Source organism: Vanessa tameamea, chromosome 27 (genome assembly GCF_037043105.1).
Source record: "Vanessa tameamea isolate UH-Manoa-2023 chromosome 27, ilVanTame1 primary haplotype, whole genome shotgun sequence".
Taxonomy (NCBI): Eukaryota; Metazoa; Arthropoda; class Insecta; order Lepidoptera; family Nymphalidae; genus Vanessa; species Vanessa tameamea.
The window spans coordinates 2,090,364-2,117,429 of record NC_087335.1 but is presented as its reverse complement, the minus strand read 5'-3'; the positions used below and the strand labels follow the sequence as shown (position 1 = coordinate 2,117,429).

Sequence of the window (27,066 nt, the reverse complement as noted above, 5' to 3'; positions counted from 1 at the left end):
AACTCCATTCTTGATTAAGTACTTAGACAAGTTATAATTAGCATTTTCAATATTTGTGTTTTAAAATGTAAAAGTAACGTGTAATTGTCCCACTCTTCCCAACCTTGAGCAAAGTTTCCACTCGTTTTGAAGAGGTTTAGAGCTTATTCCACCACGCAGTTTCGGATTGCTCCAATGCAGGTTCGTGAATAGGTTCTGGTTGTCGAGACCTATGGCAATGTTTTGCCAAGTAATAGCTTGCGTGGTAACATTTAAAAAAATATTCCAAAAAAATAATGATTCTTTATCAAAGAAATCCAATTACATAGAACTCATTGATTTGGAAAAAAATTGCTTACTTTGTAGAAATTATCGATGTAAATATAAATTCCATGGAAAAAATAAATAATTACTTTGTTATTTATTTCTTATTCTCGGAGCATCTATTCTACATTACGGGTTCTATATAATAGTTTTATTACTTTGGTCCTCATTCGAGTCAGCGTCCGTTGTCTTTGAAATAATTCATACAAAATTTTAAACCTTCGTAGATAAAACAATGCTTTTTATTGTTGCATTCGTTCACTATCGTATTTCCCCGACCAGGTATGAAGGCGTCGAAATTATGACTTTAATATATGGTGATTTGATTATTACATATATTAACAATGGGCATTTGGAGTAGCTCTCTTTAAAATTTGGTCTTTAATGAATAAAGAACATGCGAGTTTGTTCTAATTGTATCGAAGTTTTGAAACGGATCGAATACTATATTCTCTCAGCGTTCGACGAATTCCATTCAACAAGTGAAAGCCAACAAAATAATTTATTTAACAGAGCGTAACGCGCTTATATGAAAACCTCCTTTGACAGTTGCTTAAAACATCGCTTAGTTATCTGTGAATGGATATTATTAACAAATATTACGTTCTATTTTTAAACATTTATTTTCGTATCATCCGTGCGCTGTCTTGCGAAGTCGCGCGAGGAATGAGGTCGGCGTGTTCCAATTTTGAATTTCAGTTTGATAGGTACTTTCACTGACATTTTATTTTTTTTTGGTTGCCAACCTATTGTACCGAAGATAATTTTTATACAGCCGGATACAGTAAATGGTTTCATTTCGCTGATTAGTTGTTCTAATGTTACTTTCATTGATTCCTCGTTTAGATTGACTTTGTATCTTAAACCTGATTTGTTTTCTCTTTACATAACTCAATTTAATTATGTTTCGCATTGATGAAATCTCAGCGTTTGAGATTTCCGGCAAAACAAGATTTGATTATTAGGTAAATATTCGTAAAAAAAAAATAACAACTACACATTCATTTTTTTAATTAGATGTAATACTCATTAACATTAATAATTCCTCCTGTTCTAAATTTAAATTATTAAGATATTAAAAAAAGCAAAACCTTTTTTAATAACAATTATTTTAGTACACGATCCCTTTTATCAAGAAGGTAATATTAGTTCACAGGTCGACAAACTCATGATTTATTTTTCAATCGTAGCTTTAGTTCAATCAAACTAGACATTCGCAATCCAGATGATAACTTGTTTCACATCTGTCCAATTATAAATAGACCGATAACCGTTACACGGCACATTTACTATCTCTCTCGGAATCATCTAAACAAACGTTGATTAGAGCGAGACGGAGTAACTGCCGAGATCCGTTTCCCGGTAAGGACCGATTTCCTCGGAATTATCGATAATGAATTTTGATATAATACATTTACAGTTCCAAATTTCCTTGTTAAATCTTATTAGTCACTATTCTGCTTTTATTTATTAGGTAGGCGAACGAGCAGATAGACCATCTGATGGTAAATGCCCACCACTGCCCATATACATTGCCATCATGAGGAATCTCAACCTTCCCTTAAACTAATACGCCATCAAGCTTGGGAACTAAATTATATTTCTTGTGCATGTAGTTACACTGGCTCACTCGTTCTTTAAATTACTACATAACTAAGTTTTGCTGTTTGACGGTAGAATATAATATGAGTGGGTATCTTCCCATACCAGTGGCAGGGCTTGCACAAAGCCCAAGTCAATTTTGCTATTCTGTAAGCACTTACTTCGTATCTGGTATGTCGCTCGTGAAATGTTGATAACCGACGTACGATGATACGCAATTTTGATGCTTGTAGGATACAAATATCATAATTATTATGGTCAATGTCGCATATAACTGTCTGACATTTCATGATTGTGTTCTGCGGTGCGTTTCGAGATCGTTCTCAAAGAGTAGTTCTACTGACCTCTCAATTCAAACCTTTACCAATAAAATAAGCTCTACGAATAAGGGTGAGGTAATACGAGTAATATTAATTCCTTATATAATAGCACATTATAAAATTTAAAACAATTTTACGATATTTTTAAAACAACTTAACATTTGAAAAAGGTCCCATCTGAAAATACGTTAATTAAAAAGATACAATGTATTTAATCTATTCGGAAATTAAAATCTTACAGCGAACACTCGACCTTAAACTGATAACTGTGTGTCAACATTTACTCTTGAAGTTGAGGACAATGATATACAAACAACTAATAGAAATAAAACTATTTATAGAAAATAATTTATCCTTAACACACAAATGTTAGAGTTCTTTTTTTCTATATCTGTATTTTTTTAAGAAACTTGCTAATATGATCTCAACTTTGACATATGAACGCTATAATTTTAAGCAGTTACTTTACTTTGTACTAGCCCGTCTGGGTAGGTACCACCCACTCATGAGATATTCTACCGCCTATCCTTAGTACCCAGTAGTACCAGTATTGTTGTGTTCCGGTTTGAAGGGTGAACGAGCCAGTGGAACTCCAGGCACAAGGGATATAACATCTGAGTTCCCAATATTGGTGGCACATTGGCTTTGCATGGAATGGTTAATATTTCTTACAGCGCTAGTGTCTATGGGCGGTGGTGATCACTTAGCACAAGGTAGTTCATTTGCTCGATCGCCTACGTATATCATTAAAAAAAGGTTATAAGATGATTTTAATTTAATCTCCATATCAATCGCTCGAGATAACAAACTTGCAAATCATTCAACATTGGTGAATATATTCAGATGAAATTTAAATATCGCAGAACAAACTTGATTTTCACGCACAACAGAATTGTGAAATGTGAGAAACTGATACGTTATATTGACTAAGATAATTATAACAATTAAGGATATACGGATTTATATAGCGTAGCATTGTAAGGCAATTTTCAACATGCTTTAGGCTGCATGAAGGTCGAAATACGAAGGCAGTATCTGAATAGTACTGGTTTTTCACATCACTAGGCGGCAAGTATTACACTGCTATTGAGGTTTTTTTAGTTTTGAAACCAAGTAAAGCGACTTTCTTCGGTCATAGGTTGTGTAGTCCTTATCGTGTACTTCAAAATAATGAATGTCAAGTCGAACGAATCGCGTGTTGCTAACTTTTACTTGCCTTTTATTAAATACAATCTCCATTAAGATCGAGCATTTAGCTATTAAATGTTCGATCTTTTTATATATTTTTTTTTAATAAGCGGTACTTAAATTTGCAAGTAAAGCCTCATGTTTAAACACTATTAACAAATATTAAGAAAAATGGCATAATAATGAAAAAAATATTATAATAGAGAACATTTTTATTATAATAATATACTCGAATCTGTAATAATTTTAAAAGCCGCGGAATAATATTGGCTTAAAGCCAAAATGTCCGAAGAAAAATCGTGTTTTGTATATTTTATCAAAAAAAAAACAACATTTGACTTTACGGTTCTGTGCCTGCATTCTATTCAGAGTTGTTGCATATAGCGATATATTTTAGATTATTATAATAAATAAATAAATAATAAATATTGGACAACATCACATACATCACTCTGATCCCAATGTAAGTAGCTAAAGCACTTGTGTTATGGAAATTCAGAAGTAACGACGGTACCACATACACCCAGACACAAGACAACATAGAAAACTTATTAACTTTTTTTTACATCGACTCGGCCGGGAATCGAACCCGGGACCTTGGAGTGGCGTAGCCATGAAAACCGGTGTACACAGTACTCGACCACGGAGGTCGTCAGTACTATGTATATATCGGTTATGGTTTTAAAGTGCATCAATATATTATATATATTTAAAATATAATGAAATAATGTACTCCGAATACAATCACAAATAAATAGGCTATCGGCGATGAGCGATGAATCACTAAAATAATTTTATACAAACATCGCATGTTACAAAATGAAACCGATTCATTTTAAATCGGTTCAAAATTCCCAGCCCCCATCCGATTCGTAACGTAGCGGTTCTCAACGTAATAAGTTTCACCGGCGTAACGGATGACACAAGATTACGGTACCACCTTTCAAACTCACGCGCAGCTCGGACCGGATCGGCTGACGTCGACGCACTTCGGAAAACTTCGGAATCTATGTCGTTGCATTCGAATTGACACCTTATGAACATTATTATACGGTCGTATTTTGTACTATATAGCGTTAAAATGTTGTAATAGAAGATACAGTAACGTTACATATAGCTCGATGTAAGGTCAGAGCAAGTTTTCCGTACTTAGCAACGTACACAATAATAAACATTTGTTGCTTGTTTGTTTTGCTTCGGAAATGTTATTTACAATTTCGATATAATGTTTAGAGATTAAACTATGCAATATTTACGATCAATTATCAATAGAATTTTTAATATTTGTTTTATTATCTTGTTGTTTTCTTGAATATGTTATGAATGTTGTACGTTTGCCGTTTTCTTACTTTTTTTGGGTCGATGAATTATTTATCTCTGTCTCTCTTCATATCCTATCTATCTATATATCCTTCTTGCTCATGTCATCCCCGACACAGTACATACACAGTTTGGTTTTCCTGGTTTATACAACCATATTAAAACTTAACATTTTTCTCAATAAAACATTTTATTAAATATCTTGATTGATAGTTTTGTTTCGATTCTATCGATTGTGTTTTTTCTCACGAGTAAAAGAAATCGTATTAACATAAATTGATAATTATACATTTGAATAAATAGTAATTCAATTTCATCGAGCAATAGAATGCCATACAATAGACGTATACATTTTATTAAAATTCGTTTGTTATTAACGAATACATTTGTAGCGAATTCGAAGCCAAACCGCAGTGAGCAAAGGCTTTATTCGCTTGAACCGTTAGTAGTGAAAGTGCCCGCAAAAGTGAAACGTGCTGCGCCGGCGCAACTCGCCCGAGATTGTAAAAAATCACGATCGAGGAAATGTGAGAGGTTGAATTTTCACATTTTTGTCGGTTGCGATTTTTATTTAGCTAGTTTTTAATTTGATTCATTTTATATTTATACTGTAGTTTATAGAATCGAACACTATACTTATATACCGTAATTTTTAATAGTAATTATTATGTACGTAAGTCTATATAAGATTAAAATCAAAACATACTTTACTTCATTCAAGTGTATGTCTTTACAAGCAATTTTGCCAACAATTGTTGTTGTTACTTTAATATATATTTTGAAATATAATTCTGCTAAGATTCTTTGTCCGGGTCTTCATGTCTGAAGTATTTCTTCCTAAGTCGTTTGAGTGTATAGCACCTACTGATATAATATATTTATTTTTTACTTCAATGGTTAAAGGACTATGCTTGACTCCTGGGAATTCTCTCATTCTACAATACATTATATATAACTCTTGCAACATGTCTTGTTATAATATAATTTTCAATCCGTTTCCTTGTCTTCCTTGTTTCTAACTGGTATAATTAAAAAATAAAATAAAAAATAAGAAAGTCTAAAGATTTAAATCTTGTAAAAGTGAAAGGAAGACACGGTTTATTTTTCGTTTCATTTAAAATTAATTTTGATGTTACTACAATTATTTAAAGAAAAAGTCCTTAGATAACTATCTGTGTGCCGTTAAACAATATGTGTATAATACATACATACATTATGTATGCATATATTTTCTCCATACGGTGCGGTAGCTTTAAATTTAATTTATCTTGTTAAATTACGATTCAAAAGTTTTTGAAAGTGCAAATTATTTGAATTGAATGTTTAACTTGTGTTAGTTTAGAAACGGATTAAGTGTTGTGTGTGGTGGATTAAGTGTAACGAAGAAAATAAAACAAGTTAGACTAGCAGTTTAATATTATATATTATTATATTATAAATGGTAAATCTGCTCGGATGTTTGTTACACAATCACACCAAAACTAATTTACATATTCGGATAAAAATAGATTCGTAAGTAGCTTTAGTTCTAGTATGGGATTAAGTATTTAATTTTTTTAGTAAATATATTTTTTATTTTATTTTAGCAAAGCAAATTCGTAGTAAATACCTACTTATTTATACTAATATGTATATCTTAAGAGTTTGTATGTTTTAACGCACTGATCTCAGGATCTAGCTGTTCGGTTTGAATAAATCTATTTATTTGTAATCAGCGTTATAGAAATGTTACACAACTTTAGAGTATATGTTAATTGCCACATTTAATTTTTCGTTAGATAGCACATTTCAAAAATATATAGATTATTTATACATTTCTAAAAAAGAGTAACTACTTAGTTTCTTGCCGGTTATTCTCGGTAGAATCTGCATTCCGAACCGATGATAGCTTCACTTTATATATTTTGTTAAATGACGATTCAAAATTACTTGAATAAAGTTTATTTTGATTGATTGATACATCACGATCTTACAGCCAATTAAAGGTTGAGGCTTTGGTTTGGTTATTTTTTATTTTTACGTATGTTTACGTATTTTTATTTTTACGTATTTTTACGTATGTTTATGTTTACGTGCTAAACATAGCACGTATACAAAAATATAATAGACCGATTAAAAAAGAATAGGGTACCCTTTTTATTGTCAAAAAATACAGCCGCATCTCACGCACACAACGACGAACGGGGACAGATCAGCTGTTTAATACAAACACACATAAGTAATACATATATAATAGAATCAACACTCTACGTCGCGTCGTATGTCCTTTATTATGCTCTAAGAAAAATAATATTAAGATGAGCGTCATATTGCCTACATTAGTTCGTATGTGAATACGACATCATGTTAACAGAAATAGATTTTATATTTTGAGATTTACACCTACATATTAGTCATGATCGCCTGGTACTTTGTATGTAAAATTAATACTATCGAACTCAGATTATGAAATACTAGATAAATACCCCTCCCCCTTAGCTTAACACGTGTACAATAAGGTTACATATACAACCTTTAGTTTGAGGAACATACATCAAAATAAATATGTTGTTTTTTTAGGTAAGGAAAGTTGTATTCCTCTACTTTCAACATTTTATTTTTGTCAAAGATCACATTCTAGGATAATTTTATGTATATTTCTTAAATCAGTTACTATTGTTCCGTTGAGATTAGAGGGCTACGGAATAATACATTATTAACCTTCCTCTCTGTTTATTGATGAAAAACGCATTAAAATCTGTTGCGTAGTTTAATAGATTATAGCGCATAGACGACGGAAAGCGACTTTGTTTTATATTCATTTCGTGCTCAGCGCTGAAAGATATCATCGTCGTTTTCTGTCACATGGTTACCACCAATACGCTCTAAACCTCCCCAAGTGTTGGGTAAACACCGAACAGTAGGAGAGTGTAATAATCGTATCTCATGATCGGCTTAAAATACACTAATCTTCAATTCATCTACTAATATAAAACGTAAAAGTAACATTCCCTCCCCCTCATTAGAGGCCCCCTATATTAAAAATAATCTTCGGATATCTGAGGAATAGCTAAAATAACAAGTTAACAATGTCACTGCGACGGCGGACTGCTCTGACAATTTCAGCATTTATAAATAGATGCGCGTTCTTTCAGCTCGCCTGTTTTCATTAAAGCTTATATATTATAGTTACGTACTTTTTACTTGTATGATATCGTTGGTTATATTTGTCGTCAAGAAACATCCGAATTTTAAAATTTTCATGGTTCAATAACAGCTGTTCGTTTATTTGGTCACTTTTGGTTGAAGACAATGTCATCAGAGCCGTTAGTTATGTAGCGTCGGGTTGTATTGTCAATTTTTAACTGAGATTAAGTTTTCATGTCTCTTCTCTTTGTAATTAAACTGCCTTATTCAGTAATGCCTGAAATTTACTGATCTGTCTCTCTGATGGTAATTGTCAGTAGAATATAAAAACTGATATATTTTCTATAAATTTTGCTTTCCGAATAAAATTCCAAGGTCTATATCCCAAGAATCGCAAAGAATAAGATACATAAATCTTAACCAATAACGTAAGCAGATTTTAATGAAATTTTCTTAGAGGTTAGTTTGTAACCAATATCAAAATAGTATTCTTTATTCAAGTAGGCTCATAAACAGTAATAAAATAAATACTTTCCTATGTTAAAGTATGGACGATGGACTTTCCCGAAGTTTTTTATGGTAAATGCAATATAATAACGCTAATGCTATATTTGTGACCGAACCTTTACACGGTTTGATTGCCGTAGGGACTAAGAATTACTATTTCGATTTTACGATATTCGATAAGGATCGACTACACACGATCGATTGAGCGAAATGAAAGCGATTCCGATAAGTGCCACTTAGGGTAACGATATATTTTTATTTGTAATAGAAGGCATCATTACATTCCCAGTGTTCGTCTGCGGAAAATTCTCCGAAAACAATTCACCGAGAACAATTCACCGAAAACACAATTCACCGAATCACAATTTTTGCATGTCAACTCATTAACTGAGCAAATTTTACGGAGGATAATCGAACTCTCTGTTATACGAAAAGCATCGACGGTCCTTTCTTATAAATGTTTTTCGGATCGGATCGGATCGGATCGGATATCAGACGTAATTGGCGACGCCAAAACCTGGCCAGAAATCATACGGCCAATATTTTGAAATCGTAATTTCAACGATTATAAAATCATAAATACAAAAAAAAAACTATAAACAAATTTGAAGAACGAAATATACAAAAAAAAAATTAATAAAACAAATTTAAATACTAAAAAATAGTCCTCGTTCGTTGACTCCGGGTGCGGCTGAAAGCGGAAATTTATTAATTTGTATTCTTTGTATTAGTATAAAAACATTTATAAGTAAGGTTCGTCGATGCATCTCGTGTAACGGAGAGTTCGGTTATCCTTGCGGATTGAAGACTCTGTAAAATTTGCTCAGTTAATGAGTTGACATGTACAAATTGTGAAATGAGTTGACATGCTAAAATTGTGATTCGGTGAATTGTTCTCGGTGAATTGTTTTCGGAGAATTTTCCGCAAATCCCCAGTGTTAGATGGAATCAGACGGTTACTTTTTCGTTCATATTGCTTTCACTCAAAGTGACACCTCTATACAAAATGAATCAAGAGTAACAATTAATTCATCAGTGAACCGATACAAACATTCGATTCGCCATAGATTCAAATCAACTCAAGTGATCGTTCCTCAGAGTGGATGTGACCGATATCATCTTTTAGGTGACGGATCCGTTTGTTTCCACCTTTAACATCTATAGTTGTATAGCTGATATCATTAAAAGTAACGCAAAAATGAAAATAACCGTGTTTATGACTAGATATGAGATCAATAGTAGAAACAATCGCGGCGTTGACTCGAAAGAAATTAGATAAGGCAAGCGAATGATGAGATTTAATACGAAATCTAAGATAGATATCTAAATTTTCAATACTGATATACCATGGAATCGTTGTTTAATTGCCTCTTACTAATAACTATAATGTTCAAACTTGAGAGAACCCCTTTTTTGAATATTCAACTTAGCTTTATTTACCTACATGAGATTTATTAATATTAAGGCCTTAACTATATATATATATATATATAAATTAAAAAAAAAATAGTTACTGTACGAATCATGACCTCGTGGAATGGTGGAAAGAATGCTAAATATTCCCGTTGAATCGCAATTTCGATCCTTTAGCCATGTCATCAGCGGAGGCAATGAAGCGATGTGTTTTACTTTTAATGAAGTGTTTTTTAATACTGGGACGAGTCCTGATCAAAAAACGTGACGCACGTTACTCATAGCATATAATCCATTTAAAATATCAAGCAAATATAAACCTTAGGTATGATTCGAAACGGTCTATTAATTTTTTAAATTAACAATAGTACTGAGCTTCGAATAGTTTATATAACAAGGTATATAAATCGCCATCGACGATTGTTTCATTCGTGATGTTTAATTATTTCTGCTTCTATATTTCTTCGATATCTACGCAGTGATCTAATCTAGATTAAACCGGTTACGTCTGGATTTGTGATGTAAAGTTGAAAAAGTTTACGAGTATAATTAATTATTGGTCAAAATACATCATCGACACTGAATTGAACGGGAGAAAATTGACAAAAAATCTTATTTACTTTGCTATTGAACGTGTATTTAAAGTGTATTAAAATTTTAATGTTTCTGTAGTTTTCATAAAATAGACATACATACAAAATACAAGTGTGAAGATACCTTAATACGTCGTGGTTCCATCGCTCAAGGTTCGAATGCACAGTAACTATGTTGATAGATCATGATTGTATACTGTAGGGAAGGCTATTGAGAATGAAAAAAAAGGAAAATTTTCCTTTATAATAAAATTGAAAAAAAAAACTGTTTTTTTTTTTATCTCAAAATTAATTTAACTATCTAAATTATTTATTAGAAATTTGATTACAGTTTGCTTAAAAAGCAAAAGTAACACTCATTACCACGTTACACCGCAATAATTTCACCAACTGTTAGCTATTGTTGTTACGGGACAATCTAAAATGAATCTTATCACGAATGAATAAAGTCGATAATGATATCTGTTAACATATTATCTTACAGTAATGTAAATTGAATCGTAATACAAGGAATTTAAGGTCGTATTTAAATTGTAATATCCGTAGCGCTAAAACGTGCCAACGCGAGGCCGCGCAACGGGGTCAGTAGGGCGAGTAAGTAGCAACATCTAACCGGTCGGTCAGCCCTGAACTTGGTTCGGGATTTGCGTGTTATGTCATTTTAGCGGTTGCCTTCATTTCGGGAATTCGATTGGTCGATTTGAAAATGATATGCCATATTTAAGGAGCTGTAAAATTTTTAGTTCATTACGATAATGTTGTACCGAATCGTCAAGAGGAAAGTTTTGTCAACGTCGATGGAACGCGATTGAGCAATTTGAAAATAATTGTGTTTAATCAATAAATTGATACCGATTGTGGAAGTATTAAGAAATTAATTTGATATCGGTGTTTTACCTCATTTCGTAATAAAAAAAATGATTAAAATGTAATTTAAATTGAATATTAAAGCAAGTGTTTCAAAACCAACCGGGTTTTCAAAATATATGTTTTTCTACGTATAAGTCAGACTAGTTTAAATGACATATTGTGGGTATACGTTATAAGCGCGTAAAACTATTTTGTATTTTAATGGCCAGCTTTCGTTAATCATGACGACATTTGACTGCAGTATTGTAATGGCATTGTTGTATTTAAAATATGACAAAGGTCAACTTCACTACAAAGATTAAGATGAAGACCATTAAGTACTTCAGGATTGCGGAATGTTAGATAATGGTCCGGCATTTCCAACGTGAAGAATTTGCGAGGCTAACTGCCAAGGTCCAGCGGTGAAGTGACACTGGGAGTAAAAAGACCCAGCAACATTTTTGTTACTGCCTACTTTGCGTGGTTTTACCCGCGTTAAGTTGCTCCGCTCCCGTAGATCGACAAACATACTCTACAGCTTTAGATAATGCTATATATAGCAGATTTTTTTAAATATATAATAAGAATAATAATCGGCTGTATTAAAAAAAAAAAAAAATCCTATAATAACCAAGGATAGCAAATAGATTGTATCAAATCTGATTGCAATTAAACTTCTATTCCACTGAAATTATTATTACCTTTTATTTATATTAATCTTGTTCACCATCGTTTAGTATTAAAGTTTTCGTAACATTTTGAAGATTAATCAAATACATATGAATTTAAAATTAACGTAATGCAACATTTTAATGGAACTTATTAAATCCGTGACAGCGAGTCATGACCTAACGAAAAGTTTAATTTTTCTATTTAAATAAAATGCAAATATCAAATCGCTTTAGTTGCACTTAAAATAACAATTTACACTCAATCAGTCGATGTATTGCAATCGACTTGCATAACGGTCGAATTCATTCCATTGTGCTTGTCGATAGTTGCACAACGATCTCGCGATGTCGATAAACGAGTTATCGATACTCGATTGTAGCGTTAATGCGAAACAGTCACGGGTTATATTGATTGAGTTCATTATTGTGAGGAGTATAATTTTAAGGAGCAGACATCTATAGTTCGGAGGAGACATAGGTTGTGTAACTCGTCATAACATTAATCGCAATACAATAACAACGTCTATGTGTATAATCTTCTAGGGCTTAAATCTCAGACCTGGTCACTAAAAATTTATCGACTTTATCTGATTAGTTATTCTCAGCAGCATAATTATTTAAAATCTTGGTCCAGAGCATGATACTCTCTAGTCGTATCGAGTCGTCGCTTAGAATTAATAAAGTAAGGGGATAGAAAGTGCACCTCTGGAAGAGGCAGCATTAGAAAAGATCTTCACATTTTTTTTCTGTAAGACATGGCTCTGAGAGCCATGGCCCAGTGGTTAGAACGCGTGCATCTTAACCGATGATAGCGGGCTCAAACCCAGGCAAGCACGACTAAATTTTCACCACTTAATTTGTATTTATAATTCATCTCTTGCTCGGCGGAGAAAACCTGCATGTGACTAATTTCAACTAAATTCTGCCACATGTGTACCCACCAACCCGCATTGGAGCAGCGTGGTGGAATATGCTCAAATCTTCTCCTCAAAGTGAGAGGAGGCCTTAGCCCAGCAGTAGTGGGAAATTAAAAGGCTGCTGTTAATGTTGTAATGTTGTGGCTGTGATATACGGGCTTGCATAAAGCCCTACCACCAAGAAAATGTTCTGTGTTTCGGTTTGAAGGCAGTAATATATAGGCACAAGGGACATAATAACATAATTTCTATGATTAGGGCGCGCCTTGACATTGCTTGAATGAAAGGAGGTATGATTAATTTTCCAATGTCTACAGTCATTAGTGACCACTTATCATCGTCAGGTGGTCCATTTGCAATTGTAAATAATTATTAATTTTATCTCAGTCGGTTGTCCGAAATTGACAAGTATACAGATGGTTCTACTGAGTTTATTGCAGATACTTCTCGGTAGAATCTGCACTCCGAACCGGTGGTAGCTTCACTTGATATAGTTTGTAAAATGACGATTCAAAAGTGCTCGTAAAGGCCTGCTTGAATAAAGTATATTTTGATTTTTGAACGAATAAGGGATTTAACCCGGTGTTAAACATTCGGTCGAAATTGTAAAAGTATCTTTCTCGCTCGAATTTAGAAAGCAGTGTTACACTTCGCGTGCCACGGAAAGCGTCGTAAAGCTGTTGTTTTTGAGCTTAATCTCTCTCAAGTCATGCCGGATTGCTGTCCCATTGTAATACTACACATAGCATATCTATACTAATATCATAAATGCAAAAGAAACTCTGTCCGTCTGTTGCTCTTTCGCAAACTGCTGAATCGAATTTGTTAAATTTGGTATGAAGCAAGCTTCAAGTCCAAGGACATGGCTACTTAACGACAACCAAATCCTAAAACGCGAGTGAAACCGCAGGCGACATCTATAACCTATTCCAATGGAAGTAGGAAAAAAGGTAAACAAACCTTAGATTTACGTATTTCATGCGATTTGCTAATAACTCGAAAAAAAATAATTGTGCTCTACTAAAAGTTTATGATTAATATACATATTTATTTATAATAATACAACAATATTGCACTTAACCACTTATTTCCATTTTAATTTTACTTCCAAAATTCCGATAACAGTTAGGTCGATGTTAAAAACGCCATTTTTTCGGAAATCCATAGTGAATATCATAGAATAATCAAGCTCTCGACCAATGATATCGCGTCAATTTGCTGTCAGATATTGTTTATTTGGCTTTTTTCCTGTTCTGATTAGAGTATAGTATCTAATATTTTCTGCGAGGACTTTTAAATTAGGCAGCGTGTGAGAAACCCGATGGGAAAGAATACTTTTACTTATATTTACAATTTAGAATAACTAAATGACGGTTTAGATGGTTCAATGTATGACGTCACCGGAACGTTAAAAAAACGTTGTGTATCTATTCTGGGAGATCGTTAGGTTCTTTTACTGTTTACATAATATACTATTCCATAATAGAGTTTTTATTGCTTTTTAATTATTGAACTGGTTTTTTTTTTTTACCATGTTTTAATCTATCGAGTAATTCAGATCTAGTCCGTCTATATGAAAATGATAGAACAATTTAAAAAATAATGTAATTGAAAATATAGAGAATTAAATTTTTTTACTGACTTCTTATCTTGACGGTGGTATAATACTTCTTTAATATTTTGTTTTTGACGTGCCGATATATTTTTTTCAACAGCTTCACGATCAATTGGAGAATGAAACTTGAATGATGTTATTAATAATGTTACATATGATACTCGTACAACGCCATGACTGTATATCGAATGTATTTTGAAATTATTAAGGCTAAGGTCACGAAATTTGTCTCATTAAAGAAATGTTTACCGCGGGCATTTTAAATTTACGAGTACAATTGTACAAGTATTTTCGACAGAAAACCGCGAGGTATTTATTGGCAGTGCGAGTTAATCCGAATCGAGGAAGCCGTACTTGTGTGTATTAGCATTTTGTCTCTTAAATGTTAAACTTTGTACTTGTGAGTATTTGTGAGTACTTGTGAATGATTGGATACGGTAATTACTCTAAGGGTCAGGACCTAACCTGTGACTTTCACAATCTTTCACAATGTAACCGGCTCGAATACCAGCTCACTAACACAATAATGGTGTATGTGCTACAAAAACTTTTAACTAATTATGCGAGAATAAAAACATCGGTCTCTCTTTCTTTTGTGTGAAAATAAAAAGGGATAGCAAATATTTCATTCCTCACAAATCGTCTTAGAAATTGTCCGTAAATTAATATTTGAATAGTTTGCAATTCAACGGGGAAGTTACTCGGCGGCGGTATGCAAGCCTTTGGGTATATACCACCCACTCATTCGATATTTTACCACTAATTAGGAATTTTCATGTGCTTAATTTGTGTTTATAATTCATCTCGTGCTCGGCGGTGAAGGGAAACATCGTGAGGAAACCTGCATGTGTCTAATTTCAACGAAATTCTGCCACATGTGTATTCCACCAACCCGCATTGGAGCAGCGTGGTGGAATATGCTCCATACCTTCTCCTCAACGGGAGAGGAGGCCTTAGCCCAGCAGTGGGAAATTTACAGGCTGATTATGTTATGTTATACTTAGTATTGTTGTGTTCAGGTTTGAAGGGCGAGTGAGCCAGTATAACTGCAAGCACAAGGAACATAACATCTTTGCTCCCAAGATTAGTGGCACATTGGCGATGCAAGGAATGGATAAAATATGAAATACTAACAGCGCCTATGCCTATGAGCGACGGTAGTGACTACTTACCATCAGGTTGCCAATTTGCCTATACGTTACCGAAAAATAGTTTAAGCAGTATGTTACGGTTCACAATATAGATAGATTATAGTCTAACGGTACGGTGACATATACATACAAATTTAAGTCCTCAATATAAATGAAATGTTCTTAAATATATGACTTATTAATATACATAGTTTCTAGATGCGTAGCCAAAGACAGAAGCCGGAAAACAATGCAATTAAACTGGCGCAAGCTAAATCGACTTCTTGTGTAAACGATCGATTCTTGTCTGTATATATCCTATCATATATACTAGCATTATTTATATGCAGATGTTTTGATATTTTTAAAACGGCATTTTCCTTGTTTATTGATTACTTTGAGGGGGGGGGGCGTCTGTGGGTGATAGTGTTGATTAGTGTCTTTCTAAAGAGTCTTGATGACTGTATTATTTATATGTTTATGTAATACTTATTATCACTTGCGTAAACAGTTGCCCCTACTACTACGTCCTTCCTTAAGATTCAACTGGCTTCATACGAAATTTCATCATATTCGAATCTATGTTTTATCCGTAACAGTGTAACAAACAGACAGATAGATACTTACTAAACGTTACCAATGATATTAAAATTTAGATATGGCCTAGCAAGAGTTTCTCTTTAATACTTTCGGTTTGACCAAAAGTTCTGCTTGTAACAAATTTGGCTTTATGTCCTGTGTCTAGTCGTATCAGATACTAAGCTCGTTAAGGCAAGTGTATTAGTAATATAATAGTTTACATTCTGTTTGAATGGCGTAACAAATAAAAGTCATTTCATAAAATGCCAATCAATATCGCGATATAGGTTATATATAGCATATAGCTAGGTCACGTTATAATACCTATATCGGCCTTTTCGTGGACTTCCTTTCTTCAATGTAAATTAAAACCACTGAAGCTTCTCTATTAATAAGAAAAACCGATAAGAAACGTCTCCAACGCAAGGATATTTTATTAATAATTGGAAGAGTAAATTAGACAGGAAGGTACCACCCTCCATTGACATTGGCCTTGTAAGTAATATTAATGACTTCGGGCTCAAACCCAGGCAAGCATCACTGAATTTTCATGTGCTTAATTTGTGTTTATAATTAACTTCGTGCTCGGTGGTTTAGGAAAACATCGTGAGGAAACCTGCATGTGTCTTTTTTCAACGAAATTCTGCCACATGTGTATTCCACCAACCCGCATTGAAGCAGCGTGGCGGAATATGCTCCAAACCTTTGAGAGAGGAGAGGAGGCCTTAGCCAAGCGGTGGGAAATTTACAGGCTGTTAATGTTATACCTTCAATGCGAAGCCAACCATGGGAACTAATATGATATGCACCTCTTGTCTGTCTATATATTATATATAATTGCTTTTTTCCTTGGATATATATCTAAATGAAAATTAATGAGGTAACTTACATCGGTCTATTGGCTAGCTTATTACAATAGTTATTGATTTTTAGCAGTCCACCGTTTGACAGATGGCTGAGTATTCATCCTCGTTTGTCGACAAGTACGTACAGCCGTTGGTCAAGCGCCTAAACTACTGGGATTAAAGTGTATTTCTCTTTGCGCAAATACTTGTCTGAATATGACCCGCATAATCTCTTGGAAATTATCGCCGTGGTCGAAATCAGTCAGAAGGACCTCATCATCATCGTCTACTGATAGATTGAGCCATCAAGAATTATTGTTTTTTTTTTTTCAATTTATATATTAACCGCTCAACTCAACTGACCGTGACGAAAAGCCCGTATAGTATTGCGAACGAGTCCCGATGTTTGTTATGATTCACGTGACCGCTGCGAGAGACGGCCGGTACACGTGACGCGTCCACGTTTTAGCTTTTCAAAGACGAAGAGACAACGGGCTCGAAAATAGGAGCAGTTATTTGGAATTCACGTGTTTAGACTTATTAATAGTAAAATTTGAGGGGGGTTAACTAACGGTATTTAATTTTTACCGTACAATTTCGCATGATGCCATTTGTGACCAATTTCGGTAATGAGGTTAGAACCTCGCCGCATTAAATCATTTGGTCAGTAGCTTATTGCCGAATTATCGAAAAGCGAGATCGACATGGTTCTATCTGAGTAACGTTCTCGCTGTAACGATGTAGGCTTTTACGCTTAATGCTCTCTTTACCGTTCCTTGACCTACTTTAACTAAAAATGATGTGCGACAAATTTTATGTTTACTCACTTTAGGGTTGCCAAAAGTTATATCATCAAAGTAGGACAAATAGTTCGAATGACCTGGATTTTATAAGCTAGATGACATACTTGGATATCTGAATATTATCACAGATTTTTGATTGAATATCCATAATTGGACAGTGTTAATTTAACAGAAACTTTGAAGGTTTCCAACCGCGTCGAGGAATTTTTGAAGTAGAAGTACTAACTTTTGTGTTTTAAATGTTGTTGATTTCTATGTTCGATATTATTAGAATTTATTTGAACTGAATTATGAAAATTATTTAATTTCGGTCGTTCCAGTTGTCACATTTCCTTCCCTAATATCCACTTTCTCATTAAGAAAAATAAGTAAGAATTTATAGAATATCGATGTTGGAAACCCTAACTTAGACCAAGGTCTGTTGCGAATTTGCAAATCGAATTTGTTTTTTTTTTATTCTTGGACTGTTTCGGTTGTGATCTGTTTCACAATTATTTGTAATAAAAGCTAAAACAGTAGATTTAGAAAGAGAATATATTTGAAATTTAATCTTAAGTTCACAAGTTACAATATTGTAAATGAGTCGAATGAGAAATTCAATATGTTTACGAATCAAAACTAAAAATTTACTTGAAGTTAAATTTGAATAAAAACAAATGTTATTTATGCAAGTAGGAATGCTCTACTTAGGAAATACTTTTGAGTCGTCATGCTAGAGAATTGAATTAAATGTAAGAGCGGTCCCCCGGAGGCAGAGCATATTGGTCTGCAATTTAACAATCTAAGATTTTGAATTCGCCTGAAGTCGAGTCGGTTGTTATTACAATGTCGACAAACTGCATCAAAATTTTGAGCACTGTAAAGCTCCGTCGTCATCTACTTTTGTAATGGTTGAATCTGGACTAGTACAATGCATGTGAATGTCCCCAGCGAGGGACCGCTCTTTAAGTTACCACCGTATGGGAATGTAGATTCAACGACGAGGATCCGTAATAGATTCCACAGTAGTAGTAATTACAACATTGTAACGTACTTTAATCTTTTTATCTTCTATATTTTCTTGTATTGATGTGCCTTATCAATTGATGGTTTTTCTAAACGTAGGTAATATTTTCTTCTGAGGTTTGTCATGAATATTTCTATCATAATGTTCCTATATATACTCACTGTGAGAGTAACCCGTTCCTTATGCAACACTTGAGCTCTATACCTCCTTTCCAGGTTACTTGTCATTGTGATAAGCCGCCTTACCGGAAATCCGGTCAGGAGGAGAACATAATAATAGTTATAAAAATATTTTTATTTATGTCATTAATATCTTTAAAGTTCCTGATTGATTTAAATCTATTTATAATAATTGCGTAATTGGCTATTGTTAGCTAAGTAGTACACACTTGTTAATTTTCTAATCAATATACTTCAACATTGTTCTTTTGAACTTTGTTTTATTTTTCATTAAATTCGTCCACGTGTCTGGTGTCTGGTATCTTTATGTATCGGTGACAACTTGTATGCAGAATTTCCTGATCGCCGGGCTAAGTAGTTAAAGCGTAACAAAAAGTAAATAAACTTACTTTCGCAACGCTTTAATTATATGAAATATACCAACTGTAGCAGCTGATAGTAATCTGTCTGCCTGTCTAACATAGGTGTGTGTATTAAGAAAATACAAATAATACTTAATAGCAATAGTGTCCAGTCGGTAGTGTCGAAAAGGGGGCCTGGACTCACAATTGGGTGGTATCTTGGATTCAAACATTTTGTTATAATGTATTTTGTACGAGTAGTCATTAACCTTCTTTGTTGTTCATGCATCATACCAAATATCATCACATTCGGGGTCACAGAAAATGTAACAGACATACAGATAGATAGAGTTACTTTCGAATTTATAATATTAGTATATATTTAAATATATTTTATGTCTAAGTATTTACTAATTGTACCTAATTAGCCATTTTATGGTAGGTGTAAAAGGAAAAAAATGTAAACAAAAATACGTTACGTTTTACTTAAAGAATATATTTGACATTGGCGATTTCACGTCGAGGTCGCGTTTCCTAACATTTCAGCGCGGCATGGTAACAAGCACACGCACACATAGGCATTCGTAAGTACATAAATTACACATATATTACAATAACATGAAATTCACGCTGGTCACGTGAATGGTCTAAATACGATGCGAGTGTAACTGCTACACGCGAATGCTCATATATTAATATTATCTACTGAAAGTTTATCTGAAAACGTGCTTCATCTTATGATATGATTTGTTATGTGTATTAGTTTAATAGATTTTTTCCCATTAGGCATTACAAGAAACCTCTTTTGAACGAGGGTATGTTTCTTTTTTTAAAAAGAAAAACTACTAATCCAATATATATAAAAGTTATACGAAAGGATGCAGCGCGTTTAAAAGAAGGTTTTAATCTATAATAAATGGCAGGCACCAATAACTGACGTATTTGCTTGTAACATATACTTATGTATGTAACATTTAACATATACTACTTATAACCTTTGTTCTATTACATAGCAACAGGATATTTTCAGTTCTTTTGATAGTTTGATAGTTTCCGTTATTATTTTGAACTCCAACTAAAATTAATTGCGCTATGCCTGAAATATATTTGCGAAACCATTACTAGTGCGGGTTATTAATATTCATACAGAAGGCAAATTGTTTTAAAAAAAAAAAAAATTTTAACTGTATTTTTGCTCAAGGCGCTTTGATGGGATTGGAGACATTTTAATATAGTTCCCTCCCCCTAAAATTTCAAATGAAATGCAATTAGAGGTTTCAAGGTTATTTCAACAGAAACATCGTAATGATGTATTTACGTTATTTTATGCATTATCTCGACTATAAACATTTATTTTATCTATTCCGAGTAACCTTCCCTTGAAAATTTGAAACTGCTATCTATTAAGCTAAAATTGACGCTAAACTACCAGATACAGCCTTGAAATTTGTTGTAAAATATGAAGTAGCCAGTATTAGCGATGACATCGAAATTCCTTTGACCTGAGTCCAAGGAGTGGATTTGAGTTGGTTGAATGAGATTTTGTATTGTAACTAATTATTTTTAAGCTTTGTCCTAACGGTGCTAGCGATATTTAGAATTCTGCGGTTCAAATGTGAGTTTGTAACAAATACAGTTACAGATAATATCGGTGTGGGTATTATTTTTTTAATTTATTTTATTTTAAGATGGCAAACTAACCAATTGTCGACAGTCGGTTTTAAGTAATTTCCTTCCTCTTCACTGTCAGAAGGATAAACTTTTAACATCGTCAGTACCTAAGCTGCTATAACCAGCTAAGATGGTCTTCCTAATACACTTTTCTATCTGATATTTTCCATCCTGAACATTGAAATAACTGATGAATTCTGAAAACGTAAATAGAGTACTTAGCTAATAGTAATATTTAACAATAGTCATACTTATTTTGTAAACTCATATATATAAGTTTTTTTTTGTAATATTTACTTTTGCACCAATAATTATTATTATTATTCTTGGTCAGGCAATAGAAGATCTTACCGAAAGCCCCACCACCTGTAACCGCAATTGCAAATGTTGTTTATCGAATCACTATTTTATCTTATAGAATTATACGTATGTAACTATGATAAAATATTCAGTGTTAGTCTGATTTAATGATTAATTAATTTTCCTACTAGAAATATATAACTGTATAAAGAGAAATGTTTACTCGAAAGAAAATACTTACTTATAATATTTTCCCATAATTTGGTATGTGGTAAATTGTAACTGTAGAACGGCACAATAAGAAGATAATTTACCATTATTCATTCATGGCGAGTGCTAAAAATATATACGGCACGTTTACAGGATACGGTAGGAAAGCGAAGCGTTAGAGAGGCGATATATTATAATAGAAAGGTACCGGTTTTATACAATCTAATAATAATATAAATGCTTAATGAGTAACTGTGTGTGTGTCTGTCTGTTGCTCTTTAGCAGAATTTAATGAAATTTTGGTAAGAAGCAAGCTTGAACGCCAAGTAATTGCATAGGTTACTTTTTTGCCTAACGATGTCCCTAGAACGCGATTGAAGCCGCAGTCGACAACCAGTATGTTATATTCATGCTCCTTACGATTGCAACGTGAAGTCACGTAGTTTATAACGTGTCTTGTCAAATTAATTATAATGTAATAAAAATTTTAATCGATTATTTAGTTCCCGTGATGACCGTGTCTGACCATACCAACTGACAAACTTTGTGATACAGATAAATGCAAGTTTACAGTTAGATAACATCTTCCACGTTAACGTATAATGCTGTAATGTGTATTTATCACTATATTTTATCACCTTTAGCTTATTTTTACACTCAGTTTTTGTAGTCACAATTATAAATAAATTTGGTAATATAACATTTTTTAAAATAATGTTTTTTTTTTTATGTTTTAAGGATTTTTTGTAAAGTTTACGTGACAATTCGAAGGTAAGGCTTTTAATGAGCCTACTTGAATATTTAACACTCTGATTTAGACTAATATGTTATAATATAAAATAATAATGTTATTTACATTAGCTGCATTAATACAGATATTTAATGTTTAAATATATAGTTGAGAAATATGAGTGTCACGTCTGACCGCTACCTAATCGTATTTGTAGTATCTGCAATGCTAGCTTGTTACTTTGCAAAAAAGATGCCAAAATTTTACTATTCGTTTGACCCACTTGATAATTCGTACCATATTCGCACATTCCTCCCTTACGTTAAAGTGCATTATTGCTTGGCAAATCACAAAATATGAAATCAAATGATTATAAACGTTACGGTTTCGAAAATAGAGTTGAAAATAAAGTGTATTGTTTTTTTTTTCACGCAAGTCCAACCTTCCGCTACAGCGGCCGCGACCTCGTGCCTATCACACGTTCAAGGTTCGATTCCTGACTGTAATCATGAAGGAATATAAATCTTATTGTCTTGATTCTAAGATTGTATTTTCTTTTATTAAGTTTTATCAAATGTCGGTGTTGATTGATGAATAATGTATAATACAATTATTATATGTACAACTGTGCACACAGTATGTACATAAGTTATTACAATAAGTGAGGTAAAATGTTACACAGAATTTATCGGCTTTGATAGGATTTCAAATGTTCGTATTGAGTAAAAATAAATTCTTAACAAATTATTGTTGCTTTCTTAAGAAATAACACTTGTGTTAAAAAGTTAATTTATACTTATAAAAGCGTTTGTTATGAACTCGATTCACAACAGAAATCACAGTTTTGAAAGCTCAAATTTGGAACACAGGTTCAATTAATAAATATATTATTTGGATTTTTTTTTTACTTTAAGGGTGTAATGAGAACGGTGTGTAACTTTACCCACACGAAGTCGGGATGGAAATTAGATATAATTAAATATATTGCAAACATTTTATCGACTATGAAAATCTAAATATAATAATAATGATGTCCTCCTGACCTAGTTTTGGTCGTGGCGAGCAATCTCAACGCCTAGTCAAATGCGCAGGAGATATTATAGTGTACCGTGTGTGTCCAAACACATACACAATTTTGTCTCGCTCTAACATTCGACGGGAGAAAGATCGGACACAGGAGCAACGGCTTATGTTCTTCAAGCGATGAGAGTTTTAAACTGGCAACTTCCTAAACTCCGAGCGTCATAAAAACGACATTTGTTTTTTGAACACTATACTTCCAGTTATAGTTTCCAATTAACCTTACAATTAGACCAACGTGGCACGTAAAATCGATTCGGTCAGCCTGACGAATCAGTCATAAAATACATAGCATTAAAGGTATAAGCTCGTGGACTCGTGATTTTTGTATTAGTAATATTACAGCCGCGATTGTTTCATCGAGAATATATTAAATTAAAGGTCGACCGGTATGGGGGATTTGTTCTTCATCGGTTTTAAATTTTATTTTTAACTAATGAATTATTTGAAAGAGACAGGAATATTTATATGGTTGATGAACACAGAACTGTAGATATATATCTCTCTCTCTCTCTCACTCCTATAATGTTCATCACAAATAGCTCTCACTAAACCACTTATATTAACTCTGACATTAAGAATCTTTTTTTCTCAAATCTTCACTTATTATGACGATTATTTAGATCGCGACCAATGATTGCATGTCAATTCAAGGTCAAACTTGTTCGTTTATCCTAACTCCTCTTGCCATTTGATTGGATCATACGTACATGTTACGTCGATCGTGATTGGTTCTGCTGAACAAAATGTATTGAACCACTTTCCACGTAAAAGTTTTTCAAGTGAAATTACGACATAAGTCAAAATCGACTTCGAGTGAAATTTGAGTGAAACATATCCAATGAAAAAAAATTTTTCTTGAACGACTACTTTAAAGGTGCGATCTGATACTGAGATTTTTTTGATGGTAAAACGAAAATGTATACAAGTCTCTTTTTTAAATACGTTAGTTTATATTTCGCGTAAATAAATGTACAGAGACACACAAATTAATGAAGGAAATTATAAGTTTTTAATCCCAATGTAATGATAATAGTCTTCAAGGTTTATGCTACACGGAAACCGTATGATATACGTTGAGATGACAAGCGCTCGGCGACAATCGGGTATTTTCGGATAAGGAAGTCTCTTACTTATTTACATATGGATATATCATACGCCTAATTAGTTTTTATAAATAGGACCAAATACTGAAGAGACATAAGAAATGAAATATAAGCAAATCCCGTCTGGGTAGGTAACACCCACTCATCAGATATTCTTCTACTCAGTATTGTTGGGTTCCGTTTTGAAGGGTGAGTGAGCCAGTGTAACTACAGGCACAAGGGACGTAACATCTTAGTTCTCAAGGTTGGTCCGCCTATCTATATGATAAAAGAAAAACTTTTAATTACATTAATCCTTCTTCAAGCAACATATATTTAGAATAACAAGGAAAGATAGACCGAATACATAAATATTGTGCAAAATAATATTTGGAAATTAATATATTTAATAAAGAAATCGTTGACTTTCAATAAACGATGATGTTCTAATCTAATGTTACAAGTGCGTCACCTTCTTTGACGTCTTTCATGTCTCGACTTAACCGATTATAGGACCGAAATAATCATAACATAATCAGCCTGTAAATTTCCCACTGCTGGGCTAAGGCTCCCGTTGAGGAGAAGGTATGGAGCATATTCCACCACGCTGCTCCAATGCGGTTTGGTGGCATACACATGTGGCAGAATTTCGTTGAAATTAGACACATGCAGGTTTCCTCACGATGTTTTCCTTCACCGCCGAGCACGAGATGAATTATAAACACAAATTAAGCACATGAAAATTCAGTGGTGCCTGCCTGGGTTTGAACCCGAAATCATCGGTTAAGATGCACGCGTTCTAACCACTGGGCCATCTCGGCTCTCAGGACCGAAAGGACATATGTAACTAACGACTAATAAACACCCTCTCACACACAGGTGTTAACTAGTAATGTAACATATCCATTCGGAATATATACCATATTTTTCAAAAACACATTTGTTTTAATTGTCCTCTTTTCTTGTCCGCAGGCGGTTGACTGGTGGTCTGTTGGCGTCCTCACTTACGAACTGCTGACAGGCGCGTCACCGTTCACCGTGGAGGGAGAGAAGAATACCCAGCAGGAGATAACCAAGCGTATAGTTAGATGCAGCTACCCCGTACCGAACGACGTCAGTCCAGAAGTGCAGGATTTTATTAAGAAGTAAGTCCTGCAACTTTGTACACTGCGCTAAAGATTAGACGGTCATGATATGGTATGACCATTACGATAGTTAATTCATGACAACTTAGTTCTTCAAAGAGGATATTTGAATATTTAAATGTATATTTTATTTATAAGGTTAAATATATACATATATATCTTTTAAAAATACTTAAAATAGAAACCAAGAAAAAAAATTGGAACATATTAATAAAATTGCCCGCAAAACGCAGGCATTGCTAGTTTAGTATTATTATATTGTAAACATATAAGTTTTGAGTTTTACCAAAAATTATATAAATATATATCAATTATTTCAGACTTCTAGTAAAAGATCCTCGGCGTCGTCTCGGCGGCGGAGAGGGTGACGCGGAGGAGTTGAAAAGACACTCATTTTTCCAGGTTAGATTTATGTCCCGAGGTCAGTTATTTTGACGACTCGTGCATAATTACTACATTTCCAATAATTATTCCCGTAATTATATATGTATTCTATACGTATTTGTAATGTAATACATAATATACAAGAAATGAGAATGACAATCTCACATTACTCAAAATTCGCACACCAGACTGAAAAAATTTAATATAGAGAATACTATTAACGGCTAAATGCTTTTTAGTATATTATTCTTAAAAGGTCACTTAAACTTTAGGCAAAGAATTAGAAAAGAGTCAATTATTATTCCAAATCATTCAGATTACGTTTTTTATTAAAAAAAAAACATATTCGTTAATACTTTATATGTGAAATTTCAGAACTTAGACTGGGAAGCGGTAGCCCGTCGCGAAATATCAGCGCCCTTCGTGCCTCAGCTATCACATGCCGCCGATACTTGCAACTTCGCCGACGAGTTCACTAGAATGCCACCCACTGACTCACCTGCTCAAGCTCCCAAGCATCATGACAAGCTCTTCCTTGGTGAGCATCTAAATTACCCTAAATTGAATATATATTTATTAATAAAAATGAAAACACAATATCATGCAAAGAGTGTCACTAGTTTATTAATATTAATCTTAGGATTATCAGTACCCATTGTAACTAAACTTATTTGGTCTGATTAATCGCTCATTTTTGTACATTATAATTTTTAAATATGATTCATATATCTAAATTAATATAGATCATATATCGCTGACATTGTTCCGTAAAATGTTCAAACTTCGGATCGAATAGCAGAATGTTATGTTTTCAATAACGAAAACAGGCTTTTCTGCTGGAAATAAAAGATATCCCACAATTGGAATAGATATAGTTGAAGACCTTTCAAATTAGTTTAATTCATAGAAAATTAAACCGTTAAATATTGTCTTAATTTTTGTTAAAACAAATCATCAAACTCTACCGCTGATGTTTGAGGTTAATATACTTGGGTGTGGTGTGTGAGTATATCTAAACACACACACAATTAAACTATCTGACCTTAAACTTTGATGACCTCCGTAGTTGAGTAGGGTGTACACCGATTTTCATGGGTACACCACTCCGAGGTCCTGGGTTCGATTCCCGGCCAAGTCGATGTAGAAAAAGTTCA

General features: G+C 33.4%; 1 protein-coding gene across 2 annotated transcripts in view; it reads left to right on the top strand.

Annotated features, from left to right (window-relative positions):
• The window catches only part of LOC113392058 (ribosomal protein S6 kinase alpha-5-like), a 112,027-nt gene that overhangs the window by 80,270 nt on the left and 4,691 nt on the right, over positions 1 to 27,066 (top strand). For both annotated transcript variants that reach the window (XM_026628290.2, XM_026628292.2), the window contains exons 7-9: positions 25,356 to 25,528; positions 25,849 to 25,930; positions 26,288 to 26,450. In XM_026628290.2, the coding sequence (XP_026484075.2) occupies positions 25,356 to 25,528; positions 25,849 to 25,930; positions 26,288 to 26,450 (418 nt within the window). The remainder of the gene's footprint in view (positions 1 to 25,355; positions 25,529 to 25,848; positions 25,931 to 26,287; positions 26,451 to 27,066) is intronic.